General features: G+C 40.6%; 1 protein-coding gene and 1 long non-coding RNA gene across 5 annotated transcripts in view; both read right to left on the reverse strand.

Annotated features, from left to right (window-relative positions):
* Nucleotides 1-1861: 1861 nt before the first annotated feature.
* The window catches only part of bcar3 (BCAR3 adaptor protein, NSP family member), a 26601-nt gene continuing 8489 nt past the window's right edge, over nucleotides 1862-19973 (reverse strand). The window contains exons 1-14 of one of the 4 annotated variants that reach the window (XM_016666671.1): nucleotides 17961-18175; nucleotides 11243-11371; nucleotides 9700-9825; nucleotides 8432-8548; nucleotides 7689-7921; nucleotides 6802-6902; nucleotides 6420-6554; nucleotides 5430-5570; nucleotides 4814-5346; nucleotides 4218-4333; nucleotides 3961-4132; nucleotides 3319-3430; nucleotides 2693-2896; nucleotides 1862-2423 (exon numbers count right to left, since the gene is read on the reverse strand). In XM_016666671.1, coding sequence (XP_016522157.1) covers nucleotides 2245-2423; nucleotides 2693-2896; nucleotides 3319-3430; nucleotides 3961-4132; nucleotides 4218-4333; nucleotides 4814-5346; nucleotides 5430-5570; nucleotides 6420-6554; nucleotides 6802-6902; nucleotides 7689-7921; nucleotides 8432-8548; nucleotides 9700-9825; nucleotides 11243-11371; nucleotides 17961-18041 — 2379 coding nt within the window. In that variant the 5' untranslated portion in view covers nucleotides 18042-18175 and the 3' untranslated portion in view covers nucleotides 1862-2244. Of the gene's footprint in view, nucleotides 2424-2692; nucleotides 2897-3318; nucleotides 3431-3960; nucleotides 4133-4217; nucleotides 4334-4813; nucleotides 5347-5429; nucleotides 5571-6419; nucleotides 6555-6801; nucleotides 6903-7688; nucleotides 7922-8431; nucleotides 8549-9699; nucleotides 9826-11242; nucleotides 11403-13165; nucleotides 13323-17960; nucleotides 18176-19973 lie in introns of those variants that run through there. The other 3 variants (XM_007543121.2, XM_016666672.1, XM_007543120.2) reach the window with 3 other exon arrangements.
* On the reverse strand, nucleotides 16549-17767 carry LOC107834787 (uncharacterized). Its single transcript, XR_001660611.1, has 2 exons — nucleotides 16743-17767; nucleotides 16549-16707 (listed from the first exon to the last, which is right to left on the reverse strand). It is a non-coding gene; the product is annotated as an uncharacterized LOC107834787 (long non-coding RNA).

Raw genomic sequence — 19973 nt, forward strand, 5'->3', positions numbered from 1 at the left:
CATTTTCCATTTTTTTCTAAAACCCTCCCAAAATATTGGGTTTATTTTAGCAAATATGTGACTCTTTAAATTCAAAAATCTCCACCTTTTTTCTAGAAAAAATCTGACACTAATCTAAAAATGTCTGTTTTTTCTTTTTGATTTTTCAAACTTTTTTTTGTGGAACATTTCAGATATTTTTTGGTGAAATTTACTCCAGTTTTTCTGTCTACAATGGCGCCAATATGCCTTCCAGAACATTTAAGCCTTTTTCCCAGTAATTAAACCCAGAAGCAGGCAGAAAAATGTAAATCTGTTCTCCGTATGTTGTAATCATGGCAGTACTCACTCTCCATATTGTGCACATTTTTTATTTTCCTTGAATGTTGTCGAATACTTTGAACATAATTCTCCTTTTCCTTGTTGAAAATGTCGCTCTAATAAAACAAACATAAAACCATGAGAGTATTTTGTGTAAAAGCAAATTTTTTGTCATGCAACACTTCATGGAAATCAGATGAGTTCAGTTCATAAACCGTATTTATTACATTTTACAACATTCATAATATAAACATTAAAATTAACTTTTTTACAGTCAGTCTTAAAATATTTACAGTCTAATATGTTTTAAATATGTACAGCTTGAATATCACAAACTATTTTAGTGATTTTATTTTTAGTTAATTAAATACAATCTTCATAGATACATGTGATTTTTGTTCAGTTTTGACTTTTTAAAAAATAATTTTACCTTTTTTTGGCTCCATATTTTATAAAAACAGCTGACAGCCATTTCCACTGCGTCACTACTTCATTTTTCTCCACTAAAAAATATAATCCTGCACTAAATTTAAAGAAGAAAAACAGAAATTAATCTTTTATTCATTTTTTATTCAGTTGATCAACATCAAGTTGATTTCAGATGTTTATCTCCCCATTTATTCACAAAATCAGGGCTCATATTTTAGCCAAGAGATGAAAATTTATAATACTTTTTGGGGAATTTTGCAAAATGAAATGGGTTCACTCACATCTTAGCTCTGTAAAAGTTGTGTTTTATTTGGTAATTAGCGATATTAATGCAGATAAAGACCCATCCTCTATTATTGGACCGGTCCTGTCCAGTGTATTCTGCATTTTAACATTTTTATCAAGCAAAGTTTTCAGAAAAGTAAATAAAATCGACTGGAAACGTTGATTTCGACGCGCCAGCACGTCATCCACCCTCAGACAGTTTGCATCACATCAACTTAATTTATATTAGAATTAGACAAGGCATATAAGACTGCAGTATTTAACAATAATTTGGTTTTCTGTTTATTTCTTGTGAAATTTAACCTCTTGGTTTATGTCTGCTGGTTTTGTTGGTGAGTTCGACGTTATTCTGGCCTTGTGATCCAAGCTTTTCTGCAGAAAAACATTTGGTTTCTTAGTGTATTATCTGTAGCTTTAGTTTCTATGGGGGACTGATCCTGCCAAAATTAATAATAAATATAGAAATAAATGGCTTGATAAAGTAATTAAGTATTGCATAAAAAAGAACTTTCCCATTTATTTGATTATGCAGTGTAATCTAAGTTAATATTTGTCATTTTCAACAGTAGTAATTTAACATTAGAAGGAAAAAAAATAAGGAAAATAAAATTAATTGTGAATAAATGAAAAGGGAAAATGCATAGATGAAATGTTACAGGAGAAAATAAACCAAATGTATATAAAAAAATTACAGTCCATTTACAAATTACTGAAAATAAAAAAAAACATATTAAACAAAAGTGACAGTAAATTAAAAAAATATCTAAGAAAGAACAAATAATTAAATAAATGAAACTAATAAAACAATAAGATTGCAAATAAGACTGAAAATTATAATTAGTGGTCAAAGTTAAAATAATACTGTTGAAAATAATAGCACACAATAATAAAATAAGCCAGGAAAGTTTTTATACTTTATGTTTTGGGTGCAACTTTTGGCAAAATTACTCTATCGAACCATTTATCTATTTCTATATTTATTGCCAATTTTGGCAGGATCATTCCTCCATACTTTGTGATCTGTTATATAGACTGCATTGGTTTCTGTTTTAACCTGTCGCTCTACAACAAACCTTCATAGTTTTAGTATTAATGCAGTTTTTCCTCTAAGACGTTGTGGTAAATAATTAATACTGGATTAAATAAAACTGACCTGATCACTGAAGTCGTTTTACGTTTTTTTGTTTTGAGCTGCTAGTGGCTCGGTGGTTTGAGGCTTTGCTCTGTTCTTTAGTTAGTTAGTTGTGTTTTGGTCACAGGCTCCAGTTTCCTGGACAACGCGGTGAGGATGAGGTTGAACTTGTTGTAGCGATCTGATTGGTTGACGGCTGCTCCGCGGCTCCCCCAAAGCAGCCGCAGCTGGAAGTCCGTTTTAAAAACTTCCAGCAGATCTTCGTCGAACTGAAACCCTGAAGAGACGGAAACAAAAACAGGTCAAAGGAAGTCGGACAGGAAAACAGGAAATAGAACAAAACGCTCAAAATGACTTCAAATCTAACAAAATCGGTGTCAAAAGTTTGTGTCTTTTTAAAGATTTGTTTCCAGAGATCTCATGGAAATTTTTTTATATATATATTTAAAATTATAAATTTGTGCTGCACAAAGGTTTGACACCAATTTTGTGAGATTTGAAGAACTTGAATCAGGTAAATGGAGCTAGGATTTTATTTTTATTTACCTTCTAGGATCTTCTCTGCGTTGGACGTGTAGCTCTGAGCGTTGTTTGCGACGTCGCGCGCCGCCTCCAGGTGGCGCAGCATGATGTCACATCCCTGGTCGCTGGTTTCCCAGAGCTCCACGCCTTCAGGCGTAGTAGACGGTCGCTCCATCAGGGTGAGCAGAGGCAGGAGGAGAGGGATGCAGACCACAGACGGAGAGGAGGCTGGAAGAGAAAGTTTAGGTCCTGAAAATGTTCCATATTATATTCAAATGGACCTATGATGCTTCTTTCAACAGGTTAAGATAGATCTATGGTGTCACAAATGTGTTCATTACATCTTGACACAAAACATGGTGAAAATGGCTGCAAAAATACAACCGTACATCTTTGAAAAGCAGAAATGGGGCCTGCTGCACAACCAACGAGAATGCAGCAAGTAGTTTCTAAATGGTATGACAACAATCAGGAGGATTGTGAAACGTTTCTTTTTTCAGACACCAGAATACATTCACTTGTTTCCAGAAAAGACTTTTTAGAAGCAGTAGAAACACTTTAGTGTGATAGGTCCCTTTAAAACTTGTTTTGTCTCCTTTGCTCAGAGCAGAAAACACTTTGAGTCGCTGAAATGCCTGTTTTCCTGTTACCTTCTCCTTCATACAGGCTCTTGTAGAAAGGTTTGAGGATTTTCTCGTAGCTGATGGCGGTCTGCGTGTAATTCCTTCGTAGAGTCGTCCAGGTTTCCTCCAGGCGGCTGATCTGCACCAGAAACAACAAACAGCAAATCAGAGGAAACGCTCAATGTTTCACATGTTGGCGCCCCCTAGAGGCCTACACAACCACAGACGGCACAATTATCTTTAAGAACGTCTTTCTGGCTGAGTGTTAGGAAAGTTTCCTCCAAAAAACTCTGACATTTTGAGACATACAGTATAGAGGAAGTTTCCCATTTCAAAAAGCAAAAGTAATGGCACATTGTAATTCTGAGACTAAATTTGGAAATTTCTCAGTTCCAAAAGTAAAAAATTTGCTAGAAAAAAATTCTGATTTTGACTTTAGGAAAAAACATGGAAGTTTCTGGATTTCAAAAGTTGAAAATCAGCTGGATAAAGAGAAGAGTAAAACTTAGACATGTTTTGATATCGGCATGAAAATGGAATGAACTGAATGATGATTTTAAACTATGAATTATTGGTGAACTTTAAAAGAGCCGTAAAATTTAAAATCATCACATGAAAAGTGATATTTTATTGTTTCCAGTCTGGATGTGAACGTTGTGTTTCTGCTACCTGCTGCATGTCCAGAGCCTTCATGAGGGCCGAGAAGGCGAACAGATCGCCGACGGCGTTCTTCAGCTCCATGGCGACCAGGATGATGCGATTCAAGGTGGACGCCCGCTCCTCCAAGGTGCCGGTGCATCCCAGAATATCCACGGCGACGCCGATCGCCATGGTGTGGTGCCTGGGGGACGGATTCTGTTTACGTTCCTGGTGCCGTCATAAAACCCTCACCAATGAAAACAAGGCGCTGCGGTCGCCATGGTTACCGTTCCATCAGGTCCAGCCTCAGCTGGCGGCCGTGCGGCAGCGTCACCAGCTCCAGACCCGAGCAAACGCCCATCCGACCTTTGACCTGAGGAGTCACTCCCAGGATTCGCGCCACCTGAAGCAGCAGCAACAGTTTTTACAAGAAGCTCTTTAATTTAATTTAATTTAATTTAATTACATTTTATCACTCAGTGGAAAAACATCTGCGTCGTTTTTGTTGGGTTAATTTGATGCCACAGAAATTTGACTCCATTTTCTGACAGAGAAACTAAAATCAGGAGTAACGGTAGTTTGAAGTAACATTTGAGTAAGAGCAGAAAAACTTCATGATAAAATGACTCAAGAAAAGTACAGAAAAATGATCCCAACAGGTTACTGAGGAAATGTAACTAGTTACTATCAACTGCTGCAGCTTGTAAGACAGGAGGCCCAAAAGTATTCATACCCCCAGATGAAATACCTGAGTGAACAAACAAAGTATTTCTACTTTTACTTGCTCTGCAAACGGTGTGTGTGTGTGTATCTCTCTGTGTGTCTGTGTGTGTATCTCTGTGTGTGTGTGTGTATCTCTGTGTGTGTATCTCTGTGTGCGTACCTGGCAGTCGGCCATCAGCAGGTGTGTGGCGATGCTCTGGTGGTCGTGGCTGAGCAGCAGCTGCTTCGCTCTCTTCAGCACCGCCATCTCCAGCGGTTTGTTTTCAGGCGGCAGCAGACGTGACTCAAACTCCGCCGGCCTGAACGCCGACTCCGTCTCCAGAACCGGCCGCAGAAACCCGCGCCTTGCCTTTTCTTCCTCCTCCTCCTCTTCCTCGCTCGTGCTTTCCAAAGCGGCGATGGCGTGGTGGTAGGAGCTTCTGTCGAGCATTTTCTGGCCCGCCGCCTCGCTGTCGGTTTTCAGCCGCTCCACGTAGCTACATGACGTCTGGCGGTCCCAGTCCGGTTCCGGTGGGCTGCAGGACCGGAGGTCGGCTGGGTGCGGATGCAGCCGCTCCGTCCTTCCTGATGCCAGCTCCGAGTCTGGACACTGGACAACTCCAGGAGGAGAAACCACAGAGATGGACGGACCGCGGGAATCTGCAAGAGGAAAATGTCGAAACTTCTGGGGCTTCACAGGAGGAACAGGCGGAGCTGCAGAGCAAGAAACACATCCAGCTGTGAACTGAAATACTGAATAAATGGGCTACGACTGTGGAAACACATCCAGTTCTCACCTCCACTCCTCCTGGAGGAAGCCGGGTTTTCCCCAGAGCTGCCTGAGGGGGGCATGAGGGGCAGCCGGGTCTGGGGCACTTTGCTCGGTTTGGGAGGCGGCTTGGGACACAGCTGGCTGTCAGAACCACGGATCGCTTGACCTGCAGACACATTTAGATTTAATATGATCAACAAAACGCACAACTTGATTTCAAGAGTAAATTTAAATTGTCAGCAATATATTAACCCTCACAGGAGATTTTTAAAGTGAGACTAAAACATTTATTTCAGATCTGAACCAGAAGGGAGTCCTCACACCTGATAGTTTGGTAGATTCGGTTCAATTTGGGACCAAAATTGCAACATTTGACACATTTTCACACTGAACTACACAAACAAAATAAAGCCTTTATAAAACCTGTTCCCCTCCTGACCTGTGGGGGCGCTGCACCAAGAACAACTGAAGGAAACGACACAAAAACCTCTGAAGGAAATGGCTCAGTGCAACTTCCTTCTTCACCAAATGTAAACCAAAATGGCAGTTGTAGGATTTCTCTTTTGTCATTGGTAAAAGACCATGAGTCATTTCTCCCGCTAGTGTTAGCCTCGCGCGTTCGTTTTGGTTGTTTTTACCCAGAATGCCCTGCGCTGCAGTCTACTTCCTGCTTTTGGAGCCGTCTCTTTACATATGGATTCAAATCGCACTAGAGTTCACTTCAAATGAACCTAAAGCGTGGTCTGTCGGCGTACCAGAGCTAGCGTTGTTGGTTGATTAGCATTCACTGCTACTCAAACTGAACCAGACTTTCTAGGCAAACGGACTGAAGTTGGGTTAAAGGTGGTGTGAACAAACCTTTATTCTTAGAAATAGTGAGTTTTGAGTTTTCTTTTGGTTTTCTGTCTTTGATTTTTAGCTCTGTGTGAGCTTAAGCTTAAACACAGTTATTACTACATAAAACAGTAAAAATATATTTACTTTTATTAAGAGCTGATATAAAATGTCTGCTTACCTGCTAAAGGTTCTGCAGATCTACGCTGGGCTGATGGGCTCAGGACCGGCTCACTGCCGGTCCGAAACACCGGAGACTTTGGTCCGGGGCTGGTGAGCAGCGGGTCCGCGGACTGCTGGGGCGGCTGTTTGGTTCCTACGGAGGAAAAAAGATGCCAAAGTTATAAAAAATAGATTTAATAACACGTCATTTATTGGATTTTACATGAATTTGTTTTATACAGATAAGTGGAAAAAATCCTGCTTTCACACTGAAGGGCTCATAGTGTTGAGCATCTTCTGTTAGTTTTAAGTATTTATGGTTAATAAGTTTGTGATTTTCTGACCAAAATACACATTTTCTGTATGCAAAGTGAAGCAAGCTAACATTTTTCACTTCTCACCCAGAGGCAGGAAGCTTTCTGATTGGTGCGCCTTCAGGGGACGTCGCTTCTCCTGGACTTGATTGAGACTCGCTGGCTGACTGCCGCAGCGATCCGTCAACCTGACAGGAAGAGGAAAACTTTACATGTATCAGGACTGTTGGAAACCCTCTGGGTTCCCTCTGGAGCGTCAGAGTGGGACATGAGTTGACTGAGTCTATCTGTAAAAGACTAATGTAAAACTATTACATATTTTACATAGCAGCTTGTGAAATGTAGAGATACTGCCTGAAATGCAAACAGTAAACATATTTGTAAGCTTAGCTTCATATTCTTAGGCTTCAATTATACTAAACTTTAGTTTTTCCTAAATCTTAACATTTAGTTTAGCATTTTTCTCGATTTGTCTCACGCAGAGCATGAAAAAGTATACTTTGCATGAGAAAGACATCGAATGTTGTGCTATTTTTGGCCCTTCTGACATTCCATATAAAAGGAGCAGAAAAACCAGAGCTGAGTTCAGAGGAAGAGTTTATCAGAGTACGTCAGAATATGAATTGAGCAAACATTTGTGAGATTTAGACGCACAAATTATTGTTAGCTTACACAGATATATGAGCTGAAATCAGCCTCACTGCTCAGATTCAGCCTCATCTGAGTAGTGAGGCTTTTCACTTTTTCTCCAAAACTGGAGAAAAAGTGAAAAATAATTCACTTTTTCTTCAGTTTGGGCAAAACTGGAGAAAAAGTGAGTATTTAGCCATCTCACTAGAAAAAGTGAATCATCTCTGCTATTTAAACACAGCTGACGGTTTAAAACGAAGCAACTAGTGAAAATAAAACATCTAACTGAATCCACGGAGGAATGTGGAGGTTTGGTGACAGATCTGTGTTTGTGGTGCGCTGACCTGAGCTGGGCGCCGCGGACGAAGCCGCTGTCCTGGCGTCCGTGATGGCCGTCGTGGACGCCGTGCGCGCCATCGTGACCGTTGGTGATGTTGAGGCTCAGGCGGTTCTGGCTCCGCCTCTCCTGCACCATCAGCCCCGCCTCTTTGTGGTTGCTCGACAGTCCATACTTTTCCTCCAAGTAGCGCAGCGGGAACGTTCTGTTGATCGGCTGGAAGATGATGGCACCAACAACCTGGAGTGGGGAGGAAGATTTACAGTTTTATTGATGATCAAAGCCAGTGGTGGGGATTAATTATGATTTTAAGTTGAGTTACACGGTCTGGTATCAATTAATCACATTTTATTTGACAAAATAAGCAACATCTTCAATTCAAAAACCCTTTTTGATGCAAATTTACCGCAGCTCTGCTGCTAGGCTAACGCCCTCTGAACACAGCAACAGCCTTTTGCTTCAGAAACTTCCCCATCTGGTTGAGTTTGAAGAAAATATTAACCCCAGTGAGCCAAGAAGAGTTTTTGTTGTTAGCGGATGTCACTTGTGCATCAGAATTTAATGCCGTATCAGAAACACATGAATACAAAGGTTCCGGTTTCAGACTTTTGCATGTAAAAAACCCTGCCATTAATTTAGTTGAAATCTATGTAATTATTAAAAACATCCTACTACATAAATATCAGCTGGTCAAAACTGAGCATATGAATTATGCAGAAACATTAGAACAACCTTAACTTGTTAAACTACCTGTGAGACGGGTTTTCTGTTGCCAACGTAGAATCTGATGAGCGCAGGAACGCTGTCGAACCCTTCCTTATCCAACAGGTACTCCACTCTGGAGTACGCTTCATTCAGGATCACCACCTGAACGAGACCAAAGCAAACAAAACTTCACTTTTTTCTGATACATTTAAAGGCGTGAAAAACAAAAACGTGGATCTGCAGAGTATAAACGGTCAAATAAATGAAAATATGACTTAAACCTGGAGAGAAACGGTGTGAGTTTGTTTTTATTAGGAATGCAGTGGAATGCTGTTTGACACGCTCAGATGAATTCACCAGATTCACAGGGGTGTCCAAACTGTGGCCCGGGGGCCATTTGTGGCCCTTGGAACAATTTTGTGTGGCCCTCAACTTCAATTCAAGAACGATACAAATTTGGCCCTCTAGTCGGCACTTTTCTGATTTTTTAGCATGAAAATTTAAATTAGTTCTGTAATTAAATTGTAATATATCTGGAACACAAAGTATTTTTCTTTTGATATTATTTTGATTTTAATATCAAAACATCCAGTGACACTTTACTCAAAAAAACATAAATTATTTTGTTAAATTTGGTTAGTTGGCGAAGTATTTTTGAAGAAAGATCCGATTTTGTTGCTGGGAATAAATTAAAAGATTTTCTAGATCAAATGAACTGAAAAAAAATACCAGAAAAGTTAGGAAACAGTTTATCATCTATTTAGACAAAAAACGGCCACTTTGCTTAAATTAAATATTTTGTATTTAATTTATTGCTGAGCTACAGAAAATAGGACTAGAGCTACTGAACAAATGAATAATTCTGACATCAAACTCAAAATTCTGACTTTTGGTCTCAAATTCTGATTTGATTGAAGGAAAAAAAAAGTCTGAGTTTTGAGAAAAAAGTAAAAAATAAAATAAAATAAATTAAAATTTAAAAAAAAGTCAAAAAAAAAAAAGTTGAGAAAAAGAGTTGCCTGATCATTCATTTCCCATACGATCACATAAAAAGAAGAAAATAATTTTCGTTTTTCGTTGGAAAGACAATACGGCTCATGAGTTTGTCCCGCTTGTGGGAATCTGGCTGCAAAAGGTTTGGACACCAGCAACTTAAAACAGTTTCTGTTTTTGTAGGTTTTTTTAATCCTGCAAAGTCAAACAGGAAATAAAACAAAAATGATGAAATGGCTTCATGCTGTGGAAGCTGGCGATCATGGAAAGCTCTAATCTTAGAGCAGCCCGAGTCCTGCAGCCGGCCTGAGCCTCCGTACCTTCTTGCTGATCTTGAAGTGCTGTGCGGCGTTTCTCCACTGGCAGGTCAGAACGAAGCTCCCTGGGCTGGAGAGCGAATCCCGCAGCAGGAAGTCTCCGTCACGCTGCACCAGGCCCTCTGCGACCTGCAGAGCAGTTACACAAACACTCGGTCACACAGCGGCTGTTTGCAGGCCAAACATTTCATTAAGTCTGATGATGGCAGCCTGGGTGGATGGAACCAGTTTCCTGAACACAGCGCCGGCTGCTCTGCAGGGTTAGCATGCTGTAAAATGTTAGCATGCTGTAAAATGTTAGCATGCTGTAAAATGTTGGCTTTCTTTTTAACTGACGTGTCAAGCAGGAGACACAAGTCAGACTTTTTGCCCGTATGTGACAGGATGGAAACGTTTAATTGCAAAGTTTATTAAATTAAATATTTTTCTTAAATCTGGATTTCACTCAATTTTATATTATTGATTCCCAAGGAAGCAAATTTTACAATGTCAAAACATAGACCTGAGCATCATGATAGCAAATTAAATAACTATAACGTGTTTCTACTATGAGAGACAGACAGAGCGAAAACAGATAATCAGGGTGATTTTATGAAGATTTGTCTCCAAAAATAAAAGTATAACTTAAATTGTTCAGTGTTGTTATTGAGGGAGGTTATTTTATTTTATTTTTAAACATTTTATACATGTATTAATTTTATATCCATCCAGCCACCTACACTGCAAAAACACAAAATTTCACCAAGTATTGTTGTTTAGTTTCTCATGCAAATAAATATCTTAGTTCAGTTGAAATAAGAGAAAACTAACAAGAAACTTTACAGAAAGTTTCAGAGGCTGGTTTTCAGTCAATAATTCCTTAATATTGATTTTTAAAAGTAAAGTTTTACTGGCGGATTATTTAACCTATTTCACAAGTGACAGGCCTGGAGCCGTTACCTAGCAACCCCAGCCAAGTCCAGCCCGTTACCTAGCAACCCCAGCCAAGTCCAGCCCGTTACCTAGCAACCCCAGCCAAGTCCAGCCCGTTACCTAGCAACCCCACCCAAATTCTTCTCTCATTTCAACTTTGCTAAATATTTGAACCAGAAACTGAACCAAATTGACTCGGTGGGTTTAGTGTTTTGCAGTGTAAGCTTGTTTTGTCCTGTTTTCTTGTGTTTCTCTGTTTCAGTTGCAGCTTTTCACTCTTTTTCTTTCCCACAGAAACACACAAACCTTCATGCTGAACTCAGGGCTTTAATTAGGCCACTGTTTGTTTAGAGTGCAATGGTAGTTTAGCCAAGGGAAGCAGCTTATTAAAAGCGATTACATCTCAGCCCTGGAGAACACAGCCTCCCTCACACAGTCATCCAGCACAACAAACCAGGGCATAAAGACGGCTTTCTGAACGGCAGCCTGGAGGAGCCCCGCTGCTGCTGCTGGGGTCCAAACACACCCAGTAATCTGCCTGCAGTCGCAGCGCTGCAGGCTAATAACACCCGGCCCGGTCCAACTGGTTTCCAACTGGGCTTTTAAAGGGAGTGGCTCTGTTTTTGTGCTGTACCTGTCTGGGAATGGCGCCGTGGTACCAGGCGTGACTCCTTGGCTCCTCGCTGCTCATCTTCAGCTCCTCCTCCAGCTCTCTGCGCAGCTTCTCCAACGAACAGTCCAGGATGAACTGGTCCCTGGAGAACTGGGACAAGACGGGAGGAACCGGTCAGGTCCTGTGAGTCCACCAGAGGTCCATTCAGACCATTTATACTCAGACATGTTGGTTCTACAGTTTCACCACTTTGATTTAGTCATTTTACTGCAAAAACAACTTTTTAACTGAATAATGTCCATCACTTTGGCTCAGGCTTGAACAAAATTTGTATTTTTGTACATGGAAATCCATTAAAGAAATATTTTTTATTTATTTAAAGTTTGGATGTTTGTTTATTTGGATCCCCATTATCCATTTTTCATGATTAGAAACATAGAAACAAGAGAAAACATTACAAAAACAGTTACACACACTTAATAAACATCAGTAATTCTGCAAAAACGCAAAACCTTACCAAGTATTTTGATCTCGTTTCTAGAGCAAATATCTTACTGCTCTTGAAATAAGACAAAACTCACTTAGAAGTAACTTTTCAGTGAGATACAGGAGCTTGATTTACGTCAATGATTCCTTAATATTAATGAAAAAACACTTATAGGATGAAACAGAGGCTCAGAGCAGATCAACGTGTGGCTAAGGGGACCGCAGTCAGCCCAAGGTTTTCAGCCGGGCTGGTGGCACCCCTGACCTGAGGGAGATGAGTGATGCGTGTTTGAAGCTGCTGCAGCAGCTGAGCTTTGTTAAGAAAAAATAACTTGAATGCGGCGCGGGAAGGAGAAAGAACCTTCACCTCGGGACGGATCCACCCGGAGGGGAGCGTCGGATGTTTTGGCCGGGATGAAGTTTGTTTTGATGTTTTGGATAAACCGGCTGGATGCTAAAGGATTGTTAGCACCAGGAGTTTACACGCCTGCTAAGACCAACAACCGACGAAATCACAAGTAGAGCGTTTTTAGGAAAAGAGAAAAACTATAATAAGAAAAAGCAACTGCTGAACACGTCGTCTGACGGACGGAGTATTGCGCGGCTCGCCCTTCTCAAGGATGTCGGCTGGTGGAGGAGCTCAGATCGGCAGCTAAGATAAGCCCCAACCGCACTGCGTGTCTGTCAGCTGCCCGCTTTGTTTCTTTTCTCTTTTCCTTTTGTTTACAGCCAAACGTACCTGTTGTTGCGGCCCTTCTCTCCCGTAACGAGTCAAAAGAAGAAGAACGAGTAAGGCTGAGAGTAGCGGTACGTAACAATCCCCAGAACCAGAATAAAATCCAGAAAACTGCACACCAGCCGAAACACTGACCCACTTCAAACCCAGAGCTAAAACTGAGCTGGTCAGAGTCGCTTCTGATCAGCAACTCCAACATTTGTTAATAATTACGCTTTACGGTTTTTATAACAGTGTTTTATTTTAGCGTTTTGTTTGCGGCTCCCAGTAAACCTGATTACAGTTTTATGATTTTATGATGTAAAGCACTTTGGTGCTTCAACGTGCAACACATTGTGGTCCCCGACTGCAACTCAAGATTCAAATTTGTTTCTAAAACTTTTTATGTTTTCTATTTTAAAAATATTACAGACACAAACTATTCATCTATTTATATCCAAGATTTTATAATAAGCAGAACCAGAATTATCCAGAGACTTTTACTGGAAACTTTTCTACTTTCACTACTCTGAGGAGACGATTTTGGCCCACATGATGAAAAGTTTGGACACCCTTGGGTTTACCCAAACTGTGACACTCAGACTCTCCCATCTATTTTCTTGGCGCATGAGAAATGCATATCAACCAAAACACATTACAGTTTTTCTACTTTTAGGCAAAAGTAGAAACAGAAGGAGATTATTTCTAACCATCTTCAGATCAAAACAGACGGACAGACTTACAGAACAGCTGCTGGGTCTCTGCATCGTTCCCTCCTCCTCACTTCATCACACACACACACACACACGTCGACACACACACACACACGTCGACACACACTCTGCTGGCTCACTAATAAAACTCCATCTCTCTCTGTCTGCCTCCACGGAGGTTTTGTCGCTCCGTCGCTCTGCTCTGCCTCACCTTGCGCGACGTCATATGACGTCCCCGCCCGCCCACATGGTCCCGCCTCCACACACACCTCAACCTGACGCACATAAACAAAAGCGAGTGAGAGTGACGCAAAACGCCCCCACATGGTGGAGTTTCTCTTTCTCTGCCAGGAAGTTTCTGGAGAATCTAAAAATGTGAAATTTGGACAGGATGAAAGATGGCAGCAGTTTCCTGATCCTCAACCAGGAAGAGGTTCCTCACGCTTTTTCTCTGTGCTTCGCTCCTTAAGTGTCATGGATTGTTTTTGTATTAATCTGGATGATTTAATGATCGTTCTCCTAGATGTGAAGTTTTTACAACGGCCACAACAATTAAAAAACAACAGCTTTCTGTCTGCAGCTGCGGTCCCAGTTCAATGCAGAGAGTTATTCTGTATTTATGAAGTCATGAATAGCAGATCATTGACGGCTCAGGACAAACAGATTCAGGAAGGAGGAATTGAAGGAAAAATAAAAATAGACTTTAGTAACACAGAAAGTGTTTGACAGGCTGATTGGCTTCATGTACAGCAACACATGAACTGAAGCATAAAGAACCAACTGGGATTTATTTCCCTCCAAGAACCAGCTCTACTGCAAAAACAAGAAATATTACCAAGTATTTTTGGTCTAGTTTCTAGAGCAAATATCTAATTACACTTGAAATAAGACAAAGATAACTTATAAGTAACTTTTCATGAAAGATATCGGAGCTTGTTTTAACAAAACAATCCCTTAATATTGATGAAAAAGTTCCAGTTCAACTGGCAGATTATTTCACTGATATGGGAAGAACGTCTTGTTATAAGTGAAATAATTTACCAGTGGAACTAGAACTGGGTTGCTAGGTAACGGGCCGAGCTTGGCTGGGGTTGCTAGGTAACGGGCTGGGCTTGGCTGGGGTTGCTAGGTAACGGCACCAGTGGAACTAGAACTTTTCCATCAATATTAAGGAATTATTTACTGTGTATTTTGCTGAAAAGTTACTTTTAAAATAATTTTTAGTTCTTATTTCAAGTGGACTAAGAAACTCGACCAAAATTATTTTCATTTTGGTCCTTAAGATATTAAAAAAGATCCACATAACTTTACTTGTTGGTCCATCTGATGGTGTAATTTAAGTATTAAATAATTGATGTCTTGAGTGGCATTTTTACTAAATAATTTTTTATTTTTACTTCGACCCATCTCATCTTTGCTTCTGTAAATTTCTGAGTTTCATCATCAGGAACTGAGCATTAAGGATTCGTCTTCCTGTCAATTGTTGAAAAGTTGCCAAATGATTTCCCAGTGATGCAAAAACAGAAATAAAGAAAACCTATTTTTGATTACTCAGCGAATCCTTCCCGTTGTGAATGAGAAACAACGTTTTTCTGAGAAGCTTGAAGGAGTTTGTTTGTGCTGAAGCAGCGAAACATCTAAAGCATGAGGGCGCCGGCCCTTTAAGGACAGTAATTGGACAATCCTGATCAAAGCTGATGAGACTAAATGACTGGACGGACCATCAGGGACTTCCTGTTTACCTAAAGCTTCCTGTCATTAAACCATTTAGTATTTTACTCCTCAGCTGCAGAGGAATCATCTCTGAACACCAAAATGGGTAGAAACTAGTTACATTTACTGGAGTAACCGTTTTTATTTTAGGAGTAGCTCTGCTCTTTACTTTTATTGAGCAGTTTTATTAACCCCTGGGGGTCATGAGACGTCAAGTTCAGGGTCGAAAGATGATTTTCAGAAATCATCAAGTGATCCCTGAGTTTGTGGCTGCAAACACACAAAATGTGGAGACATGAAGTTACTAAACTTCCTGCCAGGTGAAGGTTTTGGTGCCTCAGTGTTTGAGAAATCTTCAGGGTTATTTTCAGTTTGACACAGCTTCAATTTTATAGCAAAGTTTCTCTCAACTTGGATGATAAGGTGTAAAGTTTTAGACAGAAAAACAACAAAAAACATGCAAGTAAATGAAGTGAAACCACCATCTCATGTTCTCTAAAGGAATAAGTTTCGATTTGTGAAGCACAGGAAGCTGCCGACCAAGGAGGCAGACGGAGGAGCATAAAGCGGAGCGGAACAAGTCCTCTGGCTTTTTGGATCGCGAGGAGAAAAGGAAGCACAGATGAAGGACGGGGTGGAAAAGCTGAAGAGCTAAAAGATTAGCAACCCAAAGGATGTGATGCTCTGGTGCTGCTTTTCTGAGTTTCACCACTAATTCTGGTTTTATTCAAATATTTTCTACTTTTATCATCAGATTCACAAAAACGCCATGAAAATGCCTTTAAATACATTTAGTTGAGTCTCTAGGAGTACAGGAAAGCTGAACTTCCCACTGCTGAGTAGATCATCTTTATATCATGTTTGGGTCATTTTTTCCTTTAGTTTTCTTTGTTCCCTTTTACATTTATTAACATTTATTTGCTGCAGAACTGCTGAACAGGGTCATGTACATCTGACATTTTTATTGCTCTCAGCACCTAAATCAGTTTTTATTTAATGTATCGAACTTGTAAAAAATGGCAAAGGTTTTGAAAGGAAGTGACACAAATCCTGTTTTTCAAAGTGAGAATAAATTTGCTCAAAGAAACCTAAAATAGTTTGAAAACTAGATGCTTTTAAAAATACATCAAACATGTAAAAACATTATGATGCTTTGGATCTACGGTAAATAACTTTCCTTCGCTACATAAAAAAAATTATATATATATATATATATATATATATATATATATATTATTTTTGATTTGACAATTTTGGCCCATGTTTCAAAATATTTGGTCTTAAAGCTGCGGTATGTAACTTTTATAGAAAATATATTTTTCTTACAAATTTGTTGAAACTCTCATTCTCACAGCTTGTAATGGCAATAGTTATAATATGTTCATAGCTAGCATGGCTATGCTAGCTAGCATGGCTATCAACGACGACAGTTACGGTTTTCATGCAACTGTCAGACGTTTCTCCTCCATTAGCGCATTTAGCAGCGAGTACACCAGGTTGATTGACAGCAGTAAGACCCGCCTCCTGGCTCTGATTGGTTGTTTTTGGTGCATTCCTTCAGACCAGGTAGGAGCTCAGGGAGGAAGTGGAGAAAGATTTTTTCAGAGATTATCTGTCTCATTTTGTCACAACATGACAGTTTCAATAAATATGCAAAACAACAACCTTTCTTTTAAAAAAAAAAGTTGCATACTGCAATGTGAAAAAGAAACATCTAAAAGCAGTCTAGCTGCACCGTAACAGAACCTTATCTCCGAGTTTCCTCTAACTTGAACTCATGTTGCAGAATCAAATCCGTTTTCCTTCCTTTCTGTTTTAACCACAGGTGCAGCTGATGGAACCGAACCGAACAGAACCGACTTCCTCCACTTAACTCAATGACATTCATAGTGACGTCACGCAGCGCCTCGACTCAGGACCGTGTCATCCGCACGCCGACCGGCCGGCAGCTCCGCTCATCCCGGCACACTGCCTCGTCTGTCCGCCAGCGGCCATTACGGATGAAGTCAACATAGATCTCACACTCGGAGCCAGACAGCCACACAGGCGGCGTTTCTGGGGCTCGTCTGGTCCCAGCCATAAAAGCGCAGTGTTGAGAAGAGACGGAGCATTCAGCCTGATTAGATTTTCCTCCAGCTGGACGCGTCCCTGTTGTCCGCAGGGCAGAGAGAGGGACGCTGCAGAAACAGTCTGACCAAGGACTTCTGCTTTAACCTTCATTAAGTTACAGTGAGACACACAGACGGACTATTTGTTTGCAAACACGGCGGATGGACGCGCTACTTGACTGCAGAAAGAACCGGGCCGCGTTTAAACTGGTTACCATGGTTACCCGCATTTATCTTGTCATCTTAACTTTAGCTAGCGTGTTGTTAGCATACAACCAGTTATCACTGCATGATGAAAGAAGTTATTCTACCAAACCGACAATGAGAGGCGACTTAACGACCCACGAGAAACCAGACAAAGATACTTGGTAAGATTTTCTGTTTTCAGTGGACGCAGAGTGGGCCAAAATCATCAAGACAACAGTGAAACTAAAAGAAAGGGAGAAAGAAACAATAATACTAGAGAATCTAAAGGGATTTTATTCATTATAGATCCAAAACTTCCAAATAATTTTACACATTTTCTGTATTAAAGGAAATTTAATCTGGTTTTCAAATCCTTTTGGACCTGAAGAACAAATTTATTCAGTTAGAAGAACAGCAGCTGACATGTTTAGCCAATACGCCACATCAAAGTTGATTTAGGTTGATTTAGGCACAACAGTAAAAGTCTCTATTATTATAAAAGTTTGGTATAAAAGACAAATATTTTTTGTTGTACTCAACATTTTCTACTGTGAGAAAATAAAATTGATTATAATTCTACCCTGGTTACCAATAAAAAGTTTGCATCTGCACCAAATTTGCTTAATCCTTGATTTGCATTTGGGGGCCACACAAAATCACTCCAACGGCCACAAATGGCCCGCAAGCCACACTTTGGACACCTGCTTTGAGTGGACCGGCTAGTTTCCTGTGGTCTGCCATAAACAGCAACCAGTGATCAAAAGAGCTCCAGAAGGCAGATTTCATGCTTCTGGTGAAGGAGGTAAAGCTCGCCTCACCTTCCTGGTGATGACCGAGTTCCTGTGGTAGAAGCAACACAGAGCCGCTGTCAGAGCCTTCAAGTTGCATCGCTCCGTCATCACAACCGTTTCCAGGATGCAACCAAACAGACGACAACGTTTCCAGCTTCTGTCCAGCTGAAAACTAAAAGCTCAGCTCAGACGAGTTCAGAGGAAAATCCATGGCAGAGAACCTGCTCTCTGCTCCACAGTCCCCTGCAGAGTGAACTCCTCTCAGCGTTTACATCACGTTTTCCCCAGTTAGCCCCGCCCCCTCCGGGCCTCGACCGTGTGGTGAGGTTTGATCCAGCCGAGTGTGGATCGCCTGGGAGTGGCCCGGAGGCAAATGTCCCTCAGCTGCTCTGGAAAAGACATGGCAGGACAAAAAAAGCTGCACTACACAAAACTGATTATTTTAGTTTCTATTTCAGCTGAAATGATCACAGATCACAGCTTTGTTATATCAGCTGTTAGTAAAATTCGTAAGCAAAGGGAAGCACTGACTGCAGTTTCTTTGGCCGATTACATTTTATTTTATTTTTTTTGCCGAAAATGTTGTAGTAAGAAAGTCGCTGAGTTGGCAACATTTGTTAACTGGTGGCCCGGCCTGTCAGTAAACTCTCTGGAAGAGAAGAAGAAGAAGGGAGAGGGCATCGGGTTAGCCCTAACCCTCTGCCCTTTAGACCTTTTCTAAGATAAATGAGATCGGCTTTACATGCAAATATCAGCCGATCACCCAAAGTCAAGGAAATCAGTGCATCTTCAAAGGATTATGAGTAAAAGTATTTAAACTGCAAACAGAAAAAAGCTACTTTAAGTTAATGGTTTTTATTGATTTATCACAGGAAGAAGTTTATTCACATGTGATTTAAATTTAATTTCTTATTTAAAGCTGCAGTATTTCACTTTCATGGAAATATATATTTTCTTTTTTACATATTTGTTGAAACTGTTCGGTATGATCTCATCTGCGTCTCCCAGTCCAATCAGAGCCAGAGGGCGGGGCTTCCAGAGGGCGGGGCTTCCAGAGGGCGGGGCTTCCAGAGGGCGGGGCTTCGTGCTGTCAATCACAATCTCATGTGGAGCTGCTCAAACCACTTACAACCTGCTTTCTGTTAAGCTGTAGCTAGCATAGCATGTTGTGAATGCTAAGGCTAGTTAGCATGGCCACCAATGACAGCGGATGCAGTGACTACATGAGGATGATTGACAGCGCTAAGACCCGCCTCCTGGCTCTGATTGGTTGTTATTGGTCAGGACTGTTGCATTTCTTTAGACGACAATCAATCGGCAGTCGATCTTTTCACAGATTATCTGTCACAAAACAGTGACACTTATCAAATACGTAAAAATGATTTTTTATAAAAGTTAAATACTGCAGCGTTAATGGAAACACTGCCACTGCAAAAAATGTTTTTCTGTTTTGTTTTTTCACTTTAGCAGAAAGTAGAAAAAGCTTTACGCATCTTGAAATAGGAATCCATCTCCTCCATTTCCCTGTTCATGCAAAGAGCAGACAATTCAAAAAGAGTTGAGATCAGAAAAAACCCTGAACTTTTCAGCCACTGGGCTATTAGATATAAATAACAGAGACCGTTTTTCTCTTTTCAGAAATGTATTTTAAGATCTTTTAGTTTAGATCTTTCTGTACTCTTTTAGAAAATGACTCAGCTCTTGTGTTTTGAAAATAGCCCAGAAAAAGGGTGCAGAGTTTTCAAAGAGAGATCAAACGTCCCGCTCTCCCTTTCTGCCCTGATGAATAGCTATGACTAAATCACTGCCGCGCAATTACAGCCCCAACTTTCCCACCAAACTCGCTGCGAATGGACGGCGAACGCAGCAGAGATGGAAACTCAACACACAGCGAAACAAGACGACGTTTCTACCGACAAACAGAGGGAGACACCCGGGCTGGGGGAATATTCCCACTGTAATTACAGTGAACTCTCCGACGATACAGGAAGGAAATGCATGTCCAACACACACACACACACACACACACACACACACACA

Source organism: Poecilia formosa, unplaced genomic scaffold (assembly GCF_000485575.1).
Source record: "Poecilia formosa unplaced genomic scaffold, Poecilia_formosa-5.1.2 Scaffold767, whole genome shotgun sequence".
NCBI lineage: Eukaryota > Metazoa > Chordata > Actinopteri > Cyprinodontiformes > Poeciliidae > Poecilia > Poecilia formosa.